General features: G+C 38.1%; 2 protein-coding genes across 12 annotated transcripts in view; one reads left to right on the top strand and one right to left on the bottom strand.

The window, feature by feature from the left end:
- Nucleotides 1–139: 139 nt before the first annotated feature.
- HNRNPA2B1 (heterogeneous nuclear ribonucleoprotein A2/B1) lies at nt 140–20,369 on the top strand. Of its 10 annotated transcripts, XR_010406496.1 has the most exons (14): nt 140–273; nt 3,141–3,176; nt 3,274–3,384; nt 3,579–3,725; nt 4,006–4,216; nt 4,345–4,446; nt 4,524–4,604; nt 5,333–5,395; nt 6,690–6,809; nt 7,071–7,193; nt 7,868–7,950; nt 8,802–9,030; nt 9,331–9,468; nt 10,012–10,566. XR_010406496.1 is itself a non-coding variant. In XM_045864542.3 (12 exons), the coding sequence occupies exons 1-11, from the start codon at nt 268–270 to the stop codon at nt 7,927–7,929; spliced, it is 1,062 nt and encodes a 353-aa protein (XP_045720498.1). In that variant the 5' UTR covers nt 140–267; the 3' UTR covers nt 7,930–7,950; nt 10,012–10,357. The 10 variants fall into 10 exon arrangements, 5 of the variants coding, with proteins under 5 accessions (XP_045720498.1, XP_064431210.1, XP_064431211.1 ...); XR_010406497.1 differs by lacking the exons at nt 8,802–9,030; nt 10,012–10,566 and adding an exon at nt 15,019–20,369; XR_010406495.1 differs by lacking the exon at nt 8,802–9,030 and having other exon boundaries at nt 9,286–9,468.
- The window catches only part of NFE2L3 (NFE2 like bZIP transcription factor 3), a 29,570-nt gene continuing 19,149 nt past the window's right edge, over nt 10,099–20,519 (bottom strand). For both annotated transcript variants that reach the window (XM_054505250.2, XM_045864539.3), the window contains 2 exons: nt 16,934–17,017; nt 10,099–16,026 (listed from right to left, as the gene is read on the bottom strand). In XM_054505250.2, the coding sequence (XP_054361225.1) occupies nt 14,791–16,026; nt 16,934–17,017 (1,320 nt within the window). In that variant the 3' untranslated portion in view covers nt 10,099–14,790. The remainder of the gene's footprint in view (nt 16,027–16,933; nt 17,018–20,519) is intronic.

Raw genomic sequence — 20,519 nt, forward strand, 5'->3', positions numbered from 1 at the left:
GGCGGCGGTTAGGGCGTTTACGCAACGGCTTGACGTAGGGGAAGACGCGTTAGTCGGGGGGAAGGTTCTAGAAAAGCGGCGGCAGCGGCTCTAGCGGCAGTAGCAGCAGCGCCGGGTCCCGTGTGGAGGTGCTCTTAGCGGTGTTGTTTCTCGAGCAGCGGCAGTTCTCACTACAGCGCCAGGACGAGTCCGGTTCGTGTTCGTCCGCGGAGATCTCTCTCATCTCGCTCGGCTGCGGGAAATCGGGCTGAAGCGACTGAGTCCGCGATGGAGGTAACGGGTTTGAAATCAATGAGTTATTGAAAAGGGCATGGCGAGGCCGTTGGCGCCTCGGTGGAAGTCGGCCACCCGCCTCCGTCTGAGAGCGGCGGTGAAATTGGGCCACTTCAAAAGCGGTTGGTTTCAGGATATTTTTGAAGAGGGTTCGTTAGCCGAGGCCTGATTGAAAAGTACCTTCCCCACCCTCAGCCTGCCGGCGCCATTTCCCTTTGCTGGGGGTGGGGGATGGGGAACTTCCACATGGCGGATGCAGCCCTCGTTCGGCGAAAAGTGGGGCGCGGAGGCGGGAATTCTTACTCCCTCTTCAAAGCACGCTGATTTGGGGGCTCTGGCGTCCCCGCTTCTGAGCTTTTCGGCGGGCTTCGGATCCTCCTGAGCGAGGCTGCGGAGTTTCCCCTCCCCCCTCCCCTCTCCCGGGAACCGGATTTGGCGGCCGCCATTTTCATTCCTTTCCTTCCTCGCAGCGTTTTTCTTTTCAATCTCTGGATTCTGCTAGTTTGATTACTTTATCGAAGAATAGAAGTGGTTAACTATTTTTCTTTCTTTTCGGGCTGTTTTCATGCCGTTTCGAGGTGGATTCCGAGTGTTTTGTGAGCTTGGATGTTTAAAAGTCCTGCGCACCTCGTTAGAGGCTCTTTCCTTTTCCCTCGATGAAATGGCGCCATTGCGTTCAGAAGCCACACCGTAGAGCGGGCGGGTGGGGGAGTCGGTTCCCCGGGGCTGGTTCGCACGGTTTAAGAGGAGGAGGTAAAACTACCACCCAGGGTGTCGGGCCCAGTTTTAAGTCGAGCCGTACTAAGAACATTTTGTTTTTCAGTTTCGTGGGTTTTTTTGAGTAACGGTTTTATCTGGGCCTGCGGTGATTAAAAAAGCTAGTTGAATCGCGGGAAACTTTAGAAATAAAAATTCGGAGCCATTAAGTTAGTACCGACTGTGGGTGGCAGTGGGAAGGTGGTTGGGGGGGGGATGTCGGTTTCACAATTCTTTACTTTCCTGAAGGATTTCTTTTGAACTGTAGAATTCATACTTCAATATTTTTGCTGGGAAACAATCTTTACTGGGTGACAACAGAGGTTCTTGCGATACGGTAGAAATAAAGAGGAAAATGAAAAATGATTTTATCTTTAGCTCTTTGCTTAAAACGTGGTGCATTGCTTCGTTACGAGTAACGGCTGGGCCACTATGTATTTGAACTTTGTCATTTGCTTTTCTCATCTCTGTTTGCTATGATGGTTGATCATTACATTGATAAGAATAAGGTCTCAAGCGAAGGGGGCCTGATTGGGTACTTTCTTTGACCTTAAGCACACTTTTAAAATAACTTTGTTTGTAATCGATAGTGGACATCGGGTAAGTTTGGAAAAAAATTGAGGTAAGTAATGAGTTTTTGCCTTTTGTTAGTGATGTGTAAAAATTATTGTAAATGATTTTTTTTAACTGCGTAATGTGGATTGTGAAAGACCGACTTAACGCTAAAGCTTAATTTAAATACCAGTATGTCAAGTAATCGTATAACGAGTTATTTGAATGTTTTAAGAGCTTGATAGTTTTTTGACCTTTGAAAATTTTTCACAATTCTGAGAACTGTGCAGGGAAAAAATCTAAATGCTTATCACTGTTTTTTGAGCTGTTCGGAAATTTCATGTATGGAGAAAGAAACCTCCATAGAACTGAGTTAGCTGTAATATTATTTGCTTATGAAGTATTTCGTGTTATATGGAAAATTATATTTGAGCTTTGATTTGTATTATACACTCATAGTAGTTGCCCTTGGACATTATGATCGATTCTGGTTTCTGAGTATTTTAATTTTTTTTAACTTAGTTCTCTGAAAACAAAGTATAACCTGTTTTTTTCTTGACTGACAGCCGAAAATACAGGGCTGTTAATGCAAAATACTTGCTTGGTGGTTTATAGGGCTTAAAATTTTTCAGCCCAGGTCCCCAACTTCCCCGCGTAAAATTAGAGACATTTTGTGTTGTGTATTTTGCCAGGTGGCCATTAAGGCCAGTGCCACCTGAGTTTTTGTGGGTGATTTTTTTTCTTCGATGTAGTGTAAATTGTAGCAGTACAAAATGCTGAGTAGTTAACAGTGATCATTTAAAGTTTTACGGTTTTTGAAAAGTGAGATTATAGCAAATATTTTACTGCATTTATGGTTCAGTAATAATTCAGATTGTTCTATAAATACCAATATAAGTGTGCCCTCAAAAAAACCAGGTATGTTAAAAACTGTTGAAGCTCTAAATACCCACCGTTGGTAATAAAAGTCATTTGTGCCTGGGTCAAAGGAAAGAGGCAGATTTTATAAGGATATTTTGGTATTATGCATTGAATGTTTTAAGTCTCCCCCCACCCCCCATGGAGAGTTGGTGTATGGGGAAAGAATGATTTTTTTCTTAGTGGGTTTTTTTTTTTTATTGAGATACATTAGAATCACCACCAGAGGGAGCAGTAAAGAGAAAAGATGTCACTGTTTTAGACACTGAATCATGAAATGGTAAATTATGGGTTATAAGTAAAGAACGAACAGTTTTTATGTTAAAAAGCGGTGTATTTACAATGTGTATTTAAAAGCAAGTTACTTTGTTTCGGGCAAAGGATTGAATGCAAATTTTGACAAAAGTCCTTTAAGCCTTCAATGACCAAAGAATAGGTTTATTCCTTTCTCTTCATAAAGTTTTAAGATAAAGGGATGTTAAATTTATTCAAAATAATTTAATGTCAAGTAAATTTAGATCATGCATTAATGACTTTGAAACTTGTGTAGATGAGCTGGGGCAATTTTTTTGGTATAACACAACTAATTTGCAGTTTAACATATGGTTTAAATTTGATGTAAGTTTTTTTTTTCCCCCCAGAAAACTTTAGAAACTGTTCCTTTGGAGAGGAAAAAGGTACTCTGCCAGCAGGTCACCTCATATTTAAGAATTTAATTTCCTGCATACAAAGAGGAAATGTAAATAAAAATTGAAATGGTGTTTTCCTTTGCAGAGAGAAAAGGAACAGTTCCGTAAACTCTTTATTGGTGGCTTGAGCTTTGAAACCACAGAAGAAAGTTTGAGGAACTACTACGAGCAATGGGGAAAACTTACAGACTGTGTGGTATGTTACATAAAAGTGCCTACAGATAACTAGTCTTTCAACTGTTGGGCTACTGTGTTTAAGATGTTGAGTAAAATAATGGAGAAAATTATTTTAATGTCTGTGTTCATTGTGAGAACTGCTAGTCTTTTAAATTGCTAGTTCATAACATAAGTAATGAAATGAGGGGCTAAAGTTTCCCCTTTGGTTTTAAGGTTATGAGGGATCCTGCAAGCAAAAGATCAAGAGGATTTGGTTTTGTAACTTTTTCATCCATGGCTGAGGTTGATGCTGCCATGGCTGCAAGACCTCATTCAATTGATGGGAGAGTGGTTGAGCCAAAACGTGCTGTTGCAAGAGAGGTGAGCAAATATAAGTGTACAATAAATATGAAGAATATTCTGTCCCACTGAAGATTAGACTAACATTTGAAAGAATTCAGTTTCCTATCTTTTTAAAGCCGTTAGTTTTGTATTCTTTGCTTTTTTTAGATTTACATCTTTGAAAAACTGGGTTCTTAGTCGTAAGCTGATGCTTTACCTGATGGCGTTAGAGGATAAAAGCTATCTTTGTACCCAGATAATGTGCTTTAAATCATGTTTTGGTTTCTTCTGTTAAGATTTTTTTCTCCCATTATTTCAGGAATCTGGAAAACCAGGGGCTCACGTAACTGTGAAGAAGCTGTTTGTTGGTGGAATTAAAGAAGATACTGAAGAACATCATCTTAGAGATTACTTTGAGGAATATGGAAAGATTGATACCATTGAGATAATTACCGATAGGCAGTCTGGAAAGAAAAGAGGCTTTGGATTTGTTACCTTTGATGATCATGACCCTGTGGATAAGATTGTGTGTAAGTGTCTATAAGCAGTAGGTGTGTGGTTTTTTATAAGGTTTTGGGTTTGTTGATTTTATTAAAAAGGTTGTAGAAGTTGCTTACTGATAATGTTGATATAATGGAGTGTGAACTTTTCATTGCAGTGCAGAAATATCATACCATCAATGGTCATAATGCAGAAGTAAGAAAGGCTTTGTCTAGACAAGAAATGCAGGAAGTCCAAAGTTCTAGAAGTGGGAGAGGAGGTAACTTTTAACTTCTGTTTTTCTTTTTAAAACTTATTCGAATAAATGCTCGTTACTAACCTGGGCATTTACTACAGGCAACTTTGGTTTTGGAGATTCTCGTGGTGGTGGTGGAAATTTTGGACCAGGACCAGGAAGTAACTTTAGAGGAGGATCTGGTAAGTTGGGAGTTCTTAGTGTTAGAAGGGTGCATGTGCTCAAATAAAAACTGTTTGAATTAGATTTAGGAAATCCAATCTTAATTTTTTTAAGTTATTTTAAGACTTAGGCAGATTGTATCTTGGTGGGATATTCTAAATTAGCCAGGTCGGAAGTTATAGTTAAAAACATCTTATAAATTGTAATTCAAGATAATCAGTTGCAGAGTTCCTTTTTTAGGGTAGTCAGCTTTAAAAAAAAAAAAGTTACATCAATTGCAACTAGCCTAAATGAGTGTTGCCCCTCAATGGGAAGTGAAGATATTGTGGAGGCTTTATGTATAGGCTCTAAGAGGTCTGTATCAGTTAAATATTTTTCCTTTAGGCTTCAGATATATTTGAATTACTAATGTAATGAGGTGCCAACAGAGAAACCTGCTGCCCCTTTCAGTGTCATTCTTACGCATAAATAAATGGAATCTCTTAAAATTGAGTCTTGCCAAGTCCAAGCCCTCAAATTAGACAATTATCCTTAAAAGATTTAATTATATACACTTCTGTATTTTAAGAAGAAATAAGTAAGAGTGGTGTTACTTATTTCTTCTTAAAATACAAAACACCACTCTTCTAGCACAAGGAGGGTGGTCCCTAATAATCTTCACTCAGACATGCTAATAAAGAATGCGGAGGGAAGAAATTGTAACTAGGGCGAACAGCGTATAATAATTCTTTTTCCTGTCTCTTAACAGATGGATATGGAAGTGGTCGTGGATTTGGGGATGGCTATAATGGGTATGGAGGAGGACCTGGAGGTCAGTTTTTTCTGCATTTTAGTTTGTGACTTAAAAGATCAAAGCAGTACATATTTTTGTATAGTTATATGTCTATATTAATTTTTAATGTTTTGCATTTGTAGAGGGCTTAGGTGGTAGTGGTTCAGTTATTTGGCTATTCCTTTATAATTTGCATCTTAGTTGTATATCCTTTGGAAAGTATTTTTGCTTGGCAGGTGTAGATACCAGTTGCAAAATCATTTAGGAGGATTTTAATAGAGAATTTAAAGATGCTGTCATGCTATCCCATTGTTTCTCAAGCAAAGAATTTAATCTAGATATATTTTATATGCTGTTTTCCTGAAAAACAGACTATTAGATGTGATCATGGTCAACATGTAAGGGGAAGGATATATAAGATCAATTGTTTCTTAAAATTAGTCCCTTACCAAGATAAGTCCCCTAGGGTAATCTGTTAAAAAAAAAAAAAAAAAAGTAACTGAAAGAACTTCCTAAAATACACAATTGTACAGTTGTATTCTTGGGACCAGCTAAAGTTGTGAGCCACTGTTCCATAACAAGTGATGTATTAGATGTGTTCTTTTGGAGTACAGAAAAGTTAATACTTACAAAAGTCCTAATAAGAATGGGATACTAAAAACTGAGCTACTAATAGAAAAACTGGTTTTGCCACTCCTTAAGTATGATTATAAGTTAATCCTATATCCTATTTCAGTTTTGTTTGAAATCCAAATACTAATTTGGTATTATGAGAAAGAACAAGGTCTTGTATTTCAATAATTGGAGACTGCCATTTTAAGTTTTTGAACTACATGCAAGTTTGCTAATTTCTGGTCCTCCCCCCATTTCTACTCAGAAGAAGGGTATAGTGGGCATATTATTTAAGAGACATGGGAATTTATGGGGAAAAAACGTTTGCAACTTAATCTTTTGGACCAGTAGGGGTGTGTGGCTTTTTTTTGTCCTGCTACCCTATGCCTCGTCTGTCCCCACAATCCTTACGCAAAATATAAATGTTTCAAGATATCTTCAAGAGAATCTTTAATATTTTTGCTCTCAGGGGAGAGCTGTGGCATTGCAAGTATTTGTCTCTGTAAAGGTCTTTATCCAGTTTAATAGGTGCTCCCTCCCCTGAATGTTTACCAAGGATACGTACTCTGTTCTGCCCTTGAGGCTGTTAAGGAAGAGATTTCATAGAATAAATATTTTGTTGATAAGAATGTGTTTTGGAAAGCTGGAAATGGGTGTGATAAGACAGTTCAAATGCCATTGAAAATATTAAGTAATTACTTAAAGGCTTATTTTATAATAGGTGGCAATTTTGGAGGTAGCCCTGGTTATGGAGGAGGAAGAGGAGGATATGGTGGTGGAGGACCTGGATATGGCAACCAGGGTGGGGGCTACGGAGGTGGTTATGACAACTATGGAGGAGGTAATAAATTCACCTGCAACCTTTATGTGGGAATTTGGATTGGAATTAATGACTTTTAACACGAGATTTTGCATTTCAATGTTGTCAATAGTTGTCTTAAAAAAAAAACTGTAGAGTTGTAGATAGGTGTCTTGCATTTATTCTGATGATTGTTTTTATGGGAGATTTGTCCTAAATATGCTTACCATGTTTCACTGGTTTAATGCTTGAGTACGTTATTTTGGAAGTTACTGTGCAAAACCTATTTCAATTTTTTCACAGGAAATTATGGAAGTGGAAATTACAATGATTTTGGAAATTATAACCAGCAACCCTCTAACTATGGTCCAATGAAGAGTGGAAACTTTGGTGGTAGCAGGAACATGGGGGGACCATATGGTGGAGGTAATTTATTAGATTGTTTAAATTTTGTGATTAAAGAATACTTCCATGACTTTAAGAATGGAAGATCTCCTGATTGCTAGTTTAATACTTCCATTGTAATTCAGTGTTAATTGAAATGGTGGGGATATTCAGTGGTATAAAATATTTAGGACTTGGGAAAGTAAGACATTTCAGGTGGGGATCTTTTTCCTTGGCTAATTATTTCCTTAAAAAAAAAGCCAAAGAAGATTGAGCACATTGCAAGGTGTATAAAGTTCTAGGAATTCTCTCTTTTAAAGTTAATTGAATAAAAACTTGGGATTATTTACTAAAAGTATTATTTGTTTAAGGTCTTGAGAAAGTTTGTAGTAGTACTAAATCAATGTTTTTATGCCTCTTCTGTTTGCTTTACGTTTTTTTAACTCTGTACTGACTCCAATGATTGTGGTAGACAACCCTATAAAGGAATAGCAGCAGTAAATACATGTTTTCAAGTGTAAAGGGCAAAATTAAACTTTCTGTGAGTCTGGATAATTGATCTCCCAAGTAGGTTAATTATAAGCAAATAACAGGTTATGAGCTGTGTGTTTCAATGAGTGTAGGTCTCTAAAATAGAAATTAGCTATAGATAGTATTAGGCTTATTACGGAAAATGGAAGTAAGTTTGCTTTCTCTTGCTGTTTCAATGATTCTAGGAAACTATGGTCCTGGAGGCAGTGGAGGAAGTGGGGGTTATGGAGGGAGAAGCCGATATTGAGCTTCTTCCTATTTGCCATGGGTAAGTAGCTTTTGAGTTTTACATTATTATTGTCTTGGGAGATCTAGCTGCCAGGAGTAAAAGCTTTTTAGGATCATGTTATCTTTCCTTAAAATCTGGTTAGATGGATAATTTCATAACCTATTTTTTTTTTACTCTTTACTTCTGTTGAAACAGGCTTCACTGTATAAATAGGAGAGGATGAGAGCCCAGAGGTAACAGAACAGCTTCAGGTTATCGAAATAACAATGTTAAGGAAACTCTTATCTCAGTCATGCATAAATATGCAGTGATATGGCAGAAGACACCAGAGCAGATGCAGAGAGCCATTTTGTGAATGGATTGGATTATTTAATAACATTACCTTACTGTGGAGGAAGGATTGTAAAAAAAAAAAAAAAATGCCTTTGAGACAGTTTCTTAGCTTTTTAATTGTTGTTTCTTTCTAGTGGTCTTTGTAAGAGTGTAGAAGCATTCCTTCTTTGATAATGTTAAATTTGTAAGTTTCAGGTGACATGTGAAACCTTTTTTAAGATTTTTCTCAAAGTTTTGAAAAGCTATTAGCCAGGATCATGGTGTAATAAGACATAACGTTTTTCCTTTAAAAAAATTTAAGTGCGTGTGTAGAGTTAAGAAGCTGTTGTACATTTATGATTTAATAAAATAATTCTAAAGGAAATTGTGTAATTATAGACTTTTTATTTTAAATAAGTTAAGGAGTGGGTAGTATAATTAAGGTCCATTGCAAAGCTGTTGTTATATTTGTGTAAGATAAATGCTGGTCAGATATAAGTGTGTTGTCTGCAATTCATCAGGATTAAATTATCTAGATAACTTAAGGGATATCTCTGCAAAGAGAAACACCTTTTTAGATCTTTTAGATGCTGCTTCTTCAATGCAAGGAAAGGAAATAACCCCAGCGAGGTACTCTTCAGGGATACAGGTCTAGTACAAGAGAACTCTTGACGGCTACTAAGTTCAGCCAGTCTTAAAAAACTGTGCTGTTTCTACAAAGCTTTAACTACAGTAGTTTATAAGGATGACAACGAAAGCTGAGGGTGTAGAGCAAAATAGTTCTAAGCTTCAGTTAAACTTCTTTAGGTAAGATCTTATTTACTTTTCCTTTCTTAATTTTCCTCCCCAAAAGATAAACTAATACTACTCTTCAATGGCCTTTCAGTATAGTGGTTCTTACGTAGTTTAACATAGCTATAAATTTGAGTTTAACAATTTATAAACTCAAGAGAATAATCTTATAAACCCTGTTTTCCAATCTGTCATTTACTTAAATTATTTTGGTTGTTTTTTTTCCCCCCTTTTTTTCCTTCTTTCCCACCCCCCTCCCCCTCTATGAAGATTCAGGTGCTTAACATATCATTTTTTTCCCTGCTGGAATTTTAGCATTGATATGAACCATGGACAAGTATATTCTGCTGCCACAAAGACTGTAAAGTGCTTCATTTCAACAGCTGAGGCGCAAGCCAAGTGATCATTAATAAAGCTTTTCTTGGTTCCTTCAGTGGTGTTGGTAGTAAAATGGTAGGTAAAAGTTAGGCTGCAAGTTGAATAAATCATGAAATTACCCATCATTACACCCTTGTGTATTCACGTTTCTTGGATCAAGCATTTTGAGTGAACCTAGTGGTTTTTATTAAAAATAAAGACATTTTGTTCTTCTGTTATATGGTTGTTCTAGTTTTACATGCTTATCAGAATCAGGTTCAGGAGAAGGTAGGGTAAAATGGTTGAAACTATTTCCAGATGATAGTTTATACTTACAAATAAAGTGTCTACATTATAAATCCTGTATGTATCCAGTACTAAATATCTGGGTTTAAATGTGGTAATTCTTTCCCAACCCCGTACCTTATAGGAGAGATGTAGGTTGGCTGCTGAAATTCTTAAATGTCATCAGTTTGATTTGCCTGGCTTTATTGCCTTTTCAGGAATGTGATAATCAGGGCATATTCTACTGTATGCACCAGTGAGTCTTCTTTGATCCTAAGACCACCACTGAAGTTATTTAGGTTCTTTGGACAAACATGATAAACTTCTTCAGATACTTTTTTTTTCCTTTGGCAGGAAGGTGTCTTGCTGCAGGTAACTAATGAAGAAGTGGTCAACCACAGAGTCTTCAAGAAATAAGAAATTCTGTACCATCTGAAAGTAGTTCTTGTTGGTGCCTTCATTTAAAAAAAAAAAAAGCACTTTAAGTTTAAAGGGAAATGTTTTCTGATAAAATACAAACTTCATTTAGTACAGGTTCTTAATATAAAACAATTACAAATTGAGTATTGTTTGTAAAAGAGTAACATCAAGTAAGCTAGAGAGAGAAATGTATCATGTTTTAAACTAGGTTTTGTGAGTAGACAGATAAAAATTCTATTTTAAATATAAAGTTTATAAAATAAACACTTTTGTATTCAAATACTTGGTGTAATGTTTACACATAAAATGTGTGAATCTTGTTCTATAAACATTCAGTTGTCTAAAAGATTGCCATCCCCTAGATTTTTAAAGCAGTTTCACAAAGCTATGCATATTGCCATTTTTCTTTCAGTATTGATAGTCAAATAAGAAAAGCATTGTGGACATTATTGGCTGTCCCTAATAAAATGCCATTCTTCATATACTGTACATTCAGCGTTTGAATACTGCTCTAGTTTCCTGGCTTTACCTTGTATGTTTAACATTGCTGGTGGAGTTGTTGCAAGTATTTTAAACAGTGGTCCCAATTAAGTGACTGCAAAGCACTGAGTCTGTCATGGTAGCTTCTTAAATGTCAATTACCTTTATATGCCTTTTAACTGAGTTTCAGTGGTTGTCTTTTTTTAGTATATGTGCTGCCGAAGCGAGCACCAGTGGTTGTCTTTTTAAAGGTTTAAATATGGTGGAGAGAATTTAACAAGCAGTGGCTTTCTTGTATATATTTACCTGAAACAATGAAAGATAACAGGAAAGATACACAGTAAAGTTGATTTAATAACTTTTTTTGGTTTTGATAATGAGGTATCTCACAGGTAAGTCAAACTGATGGTTAACAGAAGATGAGCTAAGCTGTTACTTGCTTAAAATATAGATGCGTCCATCATCTGTAAACTTAGAGAGTACTTGAAAATAAGGTAAATATTTGAAGGTTTTAAAAATGCGGCTCTACCAAGAACTCAAACTTAAAGGAGGTAAATCAAGTTGGTGTATGACAACACACCCTGAAGTACGCAACCCTTAATCAGGACAAATTTTAAGAAAATTCAGTACACAATAGGCTGAAATGAACTGGCTTATTGCAACTAAGGTAATGCTGAATAATCAACCATAGGCATTTCCCTTGTGTGTCGTATATTGGGCTGTTAATTTCTATTAGAACTTCAGATTTAAGGTAGTTCTTAAGTTTTCTAAACGAAGGAAATAACATTTTTTCGCATATGTTGCTGCATTATATCACTACATCAGGCTTAACCTTTAACCTCAATACTTAGCAATTTGGAGCAACAATGAATTTGTTACTTTACATAGTATTTGCAGGTCAACAACTTAAAAACTTAGAGCTGTGTGATTTTTGCTGAAGCTCAGGTTGCAGTTAGGAAAAACTTCACTAGGGCATGCTGACAGGGTTGGCAAGTTGGGGCTGGCTATTTCCTTTCCCTATACTGAGCTTTTGGAGCAATCAAAACCCAATAGAATCAACATTTGGAAGTAGTACTTTGTATTATAATGGTCACGTCGTGGATGGAAGGGTTTTACTTCTAGGATTACTGAGAACCCAGCATCATTGGGAGCCATATTGAGGGCTGGCTTCCACATTAGAGTGTTAATCTTTACTGGAAGTTTCTGAAACTGGTTCGTTCTATTGCGTGTAAGGTTTTAAATAACTGGTGTATGGATACAAGCTAAGATGGTCTAAAAGGGATAACTTTGTACTAAGTGTTTACAGTACTGAGTTAATTTAAGGAAACTTTAAAAGAATACTCTCAGTAATGACATTTACTAGTTCACAAGTGTGGGTTCCTTTCCAAAAAGATAGAAGACATCCCAATATACTAAAAACAGATATATTCTTGGCAAAATTTTATGTAAATCTGATCTTTTGAGCTTTGGAATGACTGGGTGGTTGATAGACCCCATTCAGTTTTAATAACACACCACTGTTGACTACTGCGCCGATCACATAGATGTAAGAGGTTTTTTGGTGACTGGGCAAACTAGTGAGGTGAGTAGACTACCCAAGAAAGGGGCAGATTCATTTCTTTGAAGATTATAGAAGGGGGAAAAATTAAGACTGATTCCAACTATAAAAAGGTTTTTAAGTTCTGATACATGCATGCACTATGTAGGCTGACATTCTGTTCTGGGGCTTGGGTGTGTGCAAATTGGGTTTTCTGACTGCTATATTCCAAAGATCCTTGCTGAACTGAAGCCAGCCTTTAGAGGGATCCAAATATCCAGACATTATTTAGTACATGTTGCATGGAGATCATACACTTGAAAATCTAATTTCACCTGTAAGGTGGTTCAACATGGATACCTGTTGATGGTTACTTGTGAAATATGAAGGCTTTATCCGGAAAAGGACAAATGAGATGCTGAGAATCTGGCTGACCAACCAGATTTCTTTAACTTTATAATTGGATGAATGACTGCAGGATTAAGTTATTTTCCATAGGTAAAGAAGGTAAGACTAGTTTCCTGTTGGGACCAATTCAAACTGGAATGTAAATTTGGGCCTTTCCGCTGCAGATTCAGGAGGGGGGGGGTACCCACCAGAAAATGTAAAAGCAGCTAAGGGTTAATTAGTTGCCTAAGAGTAAGCATTACTGATCTCAGGGATCTTAAGTCTTACTGATTCCCTTGAAATTTGCATTTGTAAACCCTATACCAAATAGTTGGGAACACACTGGGGGTATGAGGACACATGCCCCTCCCTTGAAACCTTGTTTTGATAAAGCTGCTCAGTAACAACAGTCTTGACTGCATAACCATGTCTTATGCAGCTCAGTGAGCAGTTTGGTTCAAGTTCTACCAAGCAAAGTGCATACAGCTTCAGTGAGAACTTTGAGATTCTGAACATGGTCAGTTTCTACAATCTGAAGCTGAGTAGATTAGATTTCTCCTTTTCTGTAACCTTTCTGAACTCCAGGAAAAACTACATTTTAAGACCACTAGCTAGCAGAACATTTCAGTCATCCTTCAGGTGTCCATTACATTCCTAATCTGCAAGGGCATTTAGACTAAAATCTTGGCGGTGGGATTTCCACTGCCGAAACTGGTAGAAGAGTAAGCAGCTGAGGTTTACATGCTTTGAGGCCAGATTTTTCTTTGGAAGTTTGGTGCATTTACTTTTGGTCACAATGTACCAAATACCTTCCAGACTCAAACTATTTTAAGCTTTGGTTACTGTGAATGTCAAAATTTTAAGTCCCTGTTCTTAGGTCCGTATTTATCCATGTTTGATCCTTTGGTGTATAGTTCCATTGTGCTTGATATTTTCAGGGATTTGAGGATAGTGCACCGTCATAAGTGTTAACAATTGGGTGGATAAGGCTACTTGTAGGTAGGTAGTACTGTGGAAGTTTAAATTGTAGATCTGAAGTAATTTCTGGGCACTACAAAACTGTCAAAGCATTTTGTTGAAAGTCTGGTCTTGAAATTACCTACCTAGGTTCAGTTTAAGGCGTTAAAAATCTAGACTCTGAAACCACTGCATGTCTCTAAACCAAGGTGGTACTCCTGTGATACCCTTTGGTAGATCATTATGACAACGTTGACTCTACTAATTTTAATGTTGCCAAACCTTGAACATTTTCAGAAAGTTATCCAGGTTGCTGTTGAAATAAGCTCACTGAGCTTTCATTTACAAATTCACTTACTGTTTTTGCCTTTTTTTAAGCATTTAAGAGTGTTTCATGTGGTTCCAATTATTCCAGGTTTTATTTGGTTGTAAAGCCCATACTCTACTGACTTCCCCTTTCCCCTACTGTTGGCTTGTGTTGCTTGTAACGTTTTCACATTGTTATGTTGAGGCCTTTTGGGGGAGAGGTCCACGTTACAGATGTGCAGACATTTCTACAGGCTGGCTGAACTTGCTAGGTAGTTCTATTTCTCTATATGCAAGTAGCTGTGTCTACTTACAAGAGGCATAAACCTGTGTAAAGGTCTTTGTCCTTAGACAAAGTCTAATGTTCTGAAGCCCCAATTTTGTTCCTTGGCACCTTGGTTTAGAAGTTGGGTAAGTTGAAGGCGTGACTGTTTGGCCTAAGTCTGATCAATTTTTGTGCAATACTAAAACCCACACTGTGCTGCCCTGTTGGCTACATGTATCACCTGTATAGCTGAATGTGGGTTTTGTGGAGAAAAATATCCAAGATAAATACGGTTAGAATTTCTATATAAGAAATTTTTATAAATTCAAATATAGAAGTTGCACAGAAAGTTGTAATTTAAGTATTCATTGAAAGATAAAATAGCTTTTGTAAGACTCCATATATTCAGTGCTAAAATACTTAAAGCTAAAAGCTACATTATGTTGCATTTCAAGTCACAAAAACCAAAATGCTTAAAATTTACATCCAGTGTTTGCTCTTTGAAGTGACCATCTTGCGGGGGGTGGGGGTGGGAATGGTTACCAAGTGACTGGACTGTCCTGTCAGGAGTCCTGCATATAATGCAGTCGGCTTCATGAAAAGTTGTGGTTTCCCCAAAACTAACCACAAATTTGTCCAAAAGCTTCAAAACGTAGCCCTGAGTGATTCAAGTAGCAGTAGTAAAAGATACTGGAGCCAAACTTGAAGCAGTTTCAATGGTTTGTGGCCATGTATCCGTTTGATACCTTATACATCTTAATGGAATCTGTCTTCAGTTTCCTCACTTTCTTTTTCCCTTACGGTTTTCCTTTTTGTGGCCTGAGCTCACCAGTTCCTTAGGTACAATCAAAACACTTCCATCTTGGCTGCACTGTAGAACATACTGGTTTGGATTGACTGGCCTACCATCATCATCTCTTAACCTACTAAAAATATCATGATAAAGGTCATGCAGTTTTTGTCTCATTGTGTTAATAGCTTTGTTATACTGGGCTCTTTCTCTCTTAAGGATTTCTTTCTTGGCTTGCAAGTTACATAAATCGTCTTCAAGATTCAGAATTATGTCCAGTTTGCGTTTACGACAGTTCTGAGCAGCAACTTTATTTTTCCCTCTTCTTCTGATATCACGGATGAGTGACACTTGTAAATCTGTCAGGTAGTGCCTGCTTAGCATGTTGTTGAAAGAATCAACGGGCATACGGACAATTTCATCTACGGAAAAAGGGATATGCAGAGCCTTAGCACGCCGCTCATCACGGCTTAAGTTTCTGTCTGTGTCATTGAGGTACTTACTTATTTTCTGTGACTTCCCATGCCATGAAAAAGATCTAGAAGTGGAATCTAGAGCACTTGGCTGTAGGTGGTAAGTGTGGTTATGATAAATGTGTTGAAATGCAAGGTCCCCATGAAAACCAGTATCACTCCTATGGTCCATGTGACAAAGCTTACTGGGCTCTGGGTAGTACCCTCCTACAGCTCCTTCCAAGTCACGGTGGAAAAGAGGTTCAAGATCACTACTACAACCTGTAGCACCTTCACACACAGACCGAGAGGAATTAGACTTGGTGACAGAGGTACTATTGTGGCTTGAATTTAGGGAAAGCCCAGAATCTGAATCTGGTTCTTCAAAAAGCTGAGACACTTCCATTGGATCAAAACCTGTGGCCAAAGACATTAAATTTATCTCATCAAATATGTTTATATCGAGGTCATGTAGAAGATCTTGACTTGTTAGATTCCTCATCTGATTGCCAACAAGGGGAAGAAATCCTGTCAGATTAGTTCCAGGAGGGGTCTGTTCAGGATTGGTAGTATGAGAATTTAACTGCAGAAATGGTTCTTGTGGTTGTGAAGTCCTTGCTACTGGTTCTCTTCTAAATGTATTGTCAGGACACAGCAACATGGCCTCATGGAGATTCACATCGTGACTTATAGCTTGGCTAAAGTTTACATTATGTGTTGAAGAATTCATGCCATCACTGATACTTCCTGGAAAAATATTTCCAAGGGAGATGCCCTGAGAAGGGAAAAAGAGCATTTTAAATACACAACCTTATTTCAGTAGCAGTTCCAGTAACAATAGAGCACTCTTTCCTCTCTTGTCAGTTCCTCTCTATGGTTACCTATGAATCAATCACTTACTAAACCTAGACAAATACAATATGCAATGTGAGCCCAAATCTGAATGATGGCATATTTGGGGAAAGATTTTTTTGTATATACTGAAAATTCAGAAAGTTTGATTCAGTTAATATAAAAGTTGGTCTTGCTATTAATTCTAATATTACTGTAACTTGCTGCTTTATAGATGCAAACAATCAACCTAGCTGTTAAGCTTTAAGTCCACATTGAAGTCTCTGGGCGAGGTGGGTGGGTATTCTGGTTTTCGGGGGGTTTTTTTGTTTTTTAAAGTAAATCAGACCAGCATAGTAAGAGTATGGTCAAGATATAAATGCTACCAGAAAAATAATTATGCCTTAGTTTGTCATGTTTACTGTTTTGTTTTTCATTTATCAACAGCACGAGCAGGGGAGGAGGGACAGGAGAAGCAGAAGCAGGCTCAGGGAGCCTGATGCGGGGCTTGATTCCAGGACCTTGGGATCGTGACCAGAGCCAAAGGCAGAGGCTTAGCCGACTGAGCCACCCAGGCGCCCTTACTTACTGTCGTTTTGATTCAGTGAATCCTAAATTTAACTATATCCTTGTGATCATTTAGGAGGAGGAACAGTATACATATTTGGTTAATTCTCTAAAATTGAAAGTAGTTCTATAAAAAGTAATCCTAAATCTGTGCACTTACATAATGCAGTACTGTTACAGAACTATTACTCCGTCATAAACTGTGTCATCCCATTAAAGAGGTTAAACATATTCACGATCAGTGCACATTTTCCTACAAAGATAAAAACCAAGGTTCCAATTACCTCCAGTGAATTTTCAGGCTGTGATGAAAGCATCTGAAATAAGTCTTCCAGAGAGAGAGCTGTTTCTGTCCCATTTAGAGATCTCTAGAAAAAAATGTAAGGTGCACCATTAAATTAAAAGGCAGAGGAGGTTGCTTGGGGCTTTAGGCTTAATCTTGAAAGGATAACCAGGTCTTTTCTCCATTCTGGATTTTTTATCCCTATTTTGGAATTTTTAAATTCCTCTTTCAGTATCTGCCCCCCCCCCCCATTCTTGCCCTAACCATCTTTCATATTTTTGGCTAGTATTCTTTGTTTGACCTTATTTTTTACCATGGCTAATAACCCTCCAAATTGGTTACAACATTATGTAATTTTTACAAGTCAAATACATACTTAGATTTACCAAAATGTTTTGCCAACTTCACTCATTATTGCTTTATCCCAGCCTTCAGGTTTGTTTCTTGTTGAAATAACTCCTTTGACAGCTCTTTTTAGAGAACTCAGTTTTTATAACCTGGAGTTATTTTGCTTTCATGCTTAAACAGTGATTTGGTGAGATGATCAGGTTTAATGTTTTCCCTTTGTGCTTTGCACTAAGGCATGTATTGCTACTGATGTCAGTCTGTCATTTATAGCCAATTTTTTTTCTCCAGTAATTTTAGAGGTTTTTTTCTTTGTAGTCTTTGTTGTCCTATTTCACTTTGATGTATTGGACTTAATTTGTTTTTTATTTATTCTGCTTGGGACTCTGTACTCCTTTAATCTGAGTCCTAAAATCACTTTAATCTTCAAAATACTTTGTCATCCCATTAAAGAGGTTAAACATATTCACGATCAGTGCACATTTTCCTACAAAGATAAAAACCAAGGTTCCAATTACCTCCAGTGAATTTTCAGGCTGTGATGAAGACTGCTTCACCTTCATACTTTCTAGTCTTTTCTGGGACTCCTACTAGAAATAAATTTTCTCATTCTGTCTTAATTTTTATATTTAAGGGTGAGCTCATCTTTGTTGGTAACTGTTTCTGTAGGAATCCTATATACCAAGGGTTAGCTGCTAACTATAAAAACAATTTTTTCTCTGCAAGGATCAACTGCTCAGGATTCCTGATAGTAATGGTAGTGTGGATTCAGACTCTAAAATGTTGGGCTCATTTGGGGTTCTGATCTCTAAGGATGGATAGACTGCTTCCTTGCTCTTGTCTCCTAGGTGGTGGCTAGGATTGTCCTAGTCCCATCTCCTGAAGAGTCTTTATAAATTCTGAGCTTTAAGTGGGGAATTTAGGTAACCCCCAGGTATGGGCTTGAGACCTTGTTCCTCGTCTATTCAACCCCAGTCTCTGTCATGAAATGACATCTGTATCCAATTTTTCATTAGGGCTTCTTCAGTTTTGGGGTCTGGTTATCTTTTAAATTCTGGATTTGAGGGGCACCTGGGTGGCTCAGTCATTAAGCATCTGCCTTCGGCTCAGGTCATGATCCCAGGGTCCTGGGATCGAGCCCCACATCGGGCTCTCTGCTTGGCAGGAAGCCTGCTTCTCCCTCTCCCACTCCCCTTGCTTGTGTTCCCTCTGTCGCTGTCGCTCTTCTCTGTCAAATAAATGAATGAAATCTTAAAAAAAAAAAGTTCTGGATTTGAGTAGCCTCTTTGCTTCTAGCATCTACAGAGTTCCCTTTCTTGCTTTCGAGTTCCACTATGCACTTAAAAAATATTTTTATCCAGGATTTCTGGTTTTGGTCTATCGGGTTTTATCTTTACATTTTAGGAAGCTCACATTCCTGACTCCCCTCCCCTAGCTTTGTACTAAAGGGTTTCCTTTTTTGAGGATTCAGGCCAGTTAGACTTGTTTTAAGTGTATACTTGGTTTCCCTTCCCACCAAATACCATGTTTTCAAGGCCCATAGTACAACAAATACAAGGCTTTCTGTGTCTATGGATGCTATAGGACCATCTGAGCTGAACTGGTGGATAAGATTTCTTCATTTACTAGCAAATCGTATATACATTCTTAGTGGGCTGGAGACTTACTTGCTAACATGACTGTTAATTCAAAATGATTTTTAATTTCTTAAATTTCAAAAGTGTTCTACGTCCATTAATGATCCCAAACTTGAGACATTAGTCCTGGCCCAACGATTGACCAAAATTTGCAGATGGTCACAAGTGTGTGAGTATCAGAAGTATACAGGAGTATCAGCACAAATCTGGATTCCTGTGAAAATCCTAAATTGTGGGTAAATAAAACTTTGCAGAAAGGAAAGCCTTAATATTTAGAACAGAGGTAAGGGTATGAAGCCCATTCTGCTTTAAGTGAGTTATGGACTGATCCTTCAGGCTAGTCACATACATTTCATTAAACCTTTGTTTGTTCCCTTCTTCAGTGCCCCTGGAGATGGCAAACTGAGGAGCTAACTCCTACTGAGCCAGGCCCCTGGCTAGGTCCACAGGAGACACGGATCTGAGATGGGAGGGACAGATGTGCCTTAGAACTGAGCACTCATTCTTCCCAGATTCCCTTCTGCCCTGATGGGGGTAACGGCTTCATGTTGCTATTGGTCCTTGAGAGTTTCCTTATTCTTTGATGTTTCCCTTAAACATGCCCTCCCCTCTTTTTTTTTTTTAAGATTTTATTTATTTATTTGAGAGAGAGAAAGAGAGAGAGCACATGAGAGGGGGGAGGGTCAGAGGGAGAAGCAGACTCCCCGCCGAGCAGGGAGCCCGATGTGGGACTCAATCCCGGGACTCCAGGATCATGACCTGAGCCGAAGGCAGTCGCTTAACCAACTGAGCCACCCAGGCGCCCCGCCCTCCCCTCTTAAACAATGAAAACCCCTTATTTCTCTTCAGAATCTCATCAGATGTGTTACATGCTTTCTAGTTGAGGGCCTTAACATCTGAAGTCCATATGACAGAGTTCTTTCTACTACACTTAAATTATAAAGAACAATTTTTTTGAGATATTAGCTCTTGCACAAAAATGGACAACTAAGCCATTATTTCAGTTAATCCACGAGACACATTCTATACGTTGTGATTTTTTTTTTTTTTAAATTTTATTAGACACAGCACAAGCAGGGGGAGTGGCAGGCAGAGGGAGAGAAGCAGGCTCTCCCCTGAGCAAGGAGCTCCATGTGGGACCTGATCCTAGGACCCTGGGATCATGACCTGAGCCTAAGGCAGATGCTTAACCAACTGAGCCACCCAGGTGACCCCTTAATGGTAATTTAGATTGCCAAGAAATGGTCAGTCTCTTTTTTAAGTCAGATTCTTAGAATTTTTCCTAAAACTTTGTGTTAAATTTAAACACATGGTTCCCCATCTGGGGCAGGTCATTGGCTGAGAGAGCCATCAGGGCAAGACCTGCAAGGGTGCACCTTCTAAGTGGAAGTGCCAAGTGGGTTAAGGGTCTGTGGAACCTCCAGGCCTGTCTTTGGAGTGGACTGGGATGTCCGAGGGCTGAGTAAAAAGAGTAGAAGGAAGGGAAAGTACAGGCTGCAGGAAGAATTCATCTTTCTATAATCATCTTCTTATAGCCAAAGGGTATGGTTAGAGTAGCCAAGGGGGCTGTCCCTCTGGACCTGGCCAGAAGTACAAAGTGGGCTC

This window comes from Mirounga angustirostris, unplaced genomic scaffold (genome assembly GCF_029215605.1).
Source record: "Mirounga angustirostris isolate CCGP_5_RB_7025 unplaced genomic scaffold, mMirAng1.0.hap1 SCAF_12, whole genome shotgun sequence".
In the NCBI taxonomy this organism is placed as follows: Eukaryota; Metazoa; Chordata; class Mammalia; order Carnivora; family Phocidae; genus Mirounga; species Mirounga angustirostris.

Coding starts and splice junctions, on each gene's coding strand:
- HNRNPA2B1 (XM_045864542.3), top strand. Junction 3,177..3,273: donor TTCCTTTGGAGAGGAAAAAG/GTACTCTGCCAG, acceptor TTTCCTTTGCAG/AGAGAAAAGGAACAGTTCCG. Junction 5,396..6,689: donor GTATGGAGGAGGACCTGGAG/GTCAGTTTTTTC, acceptor ATTTTATAATAG/GTGGCAATTTTGGAGGTAGC.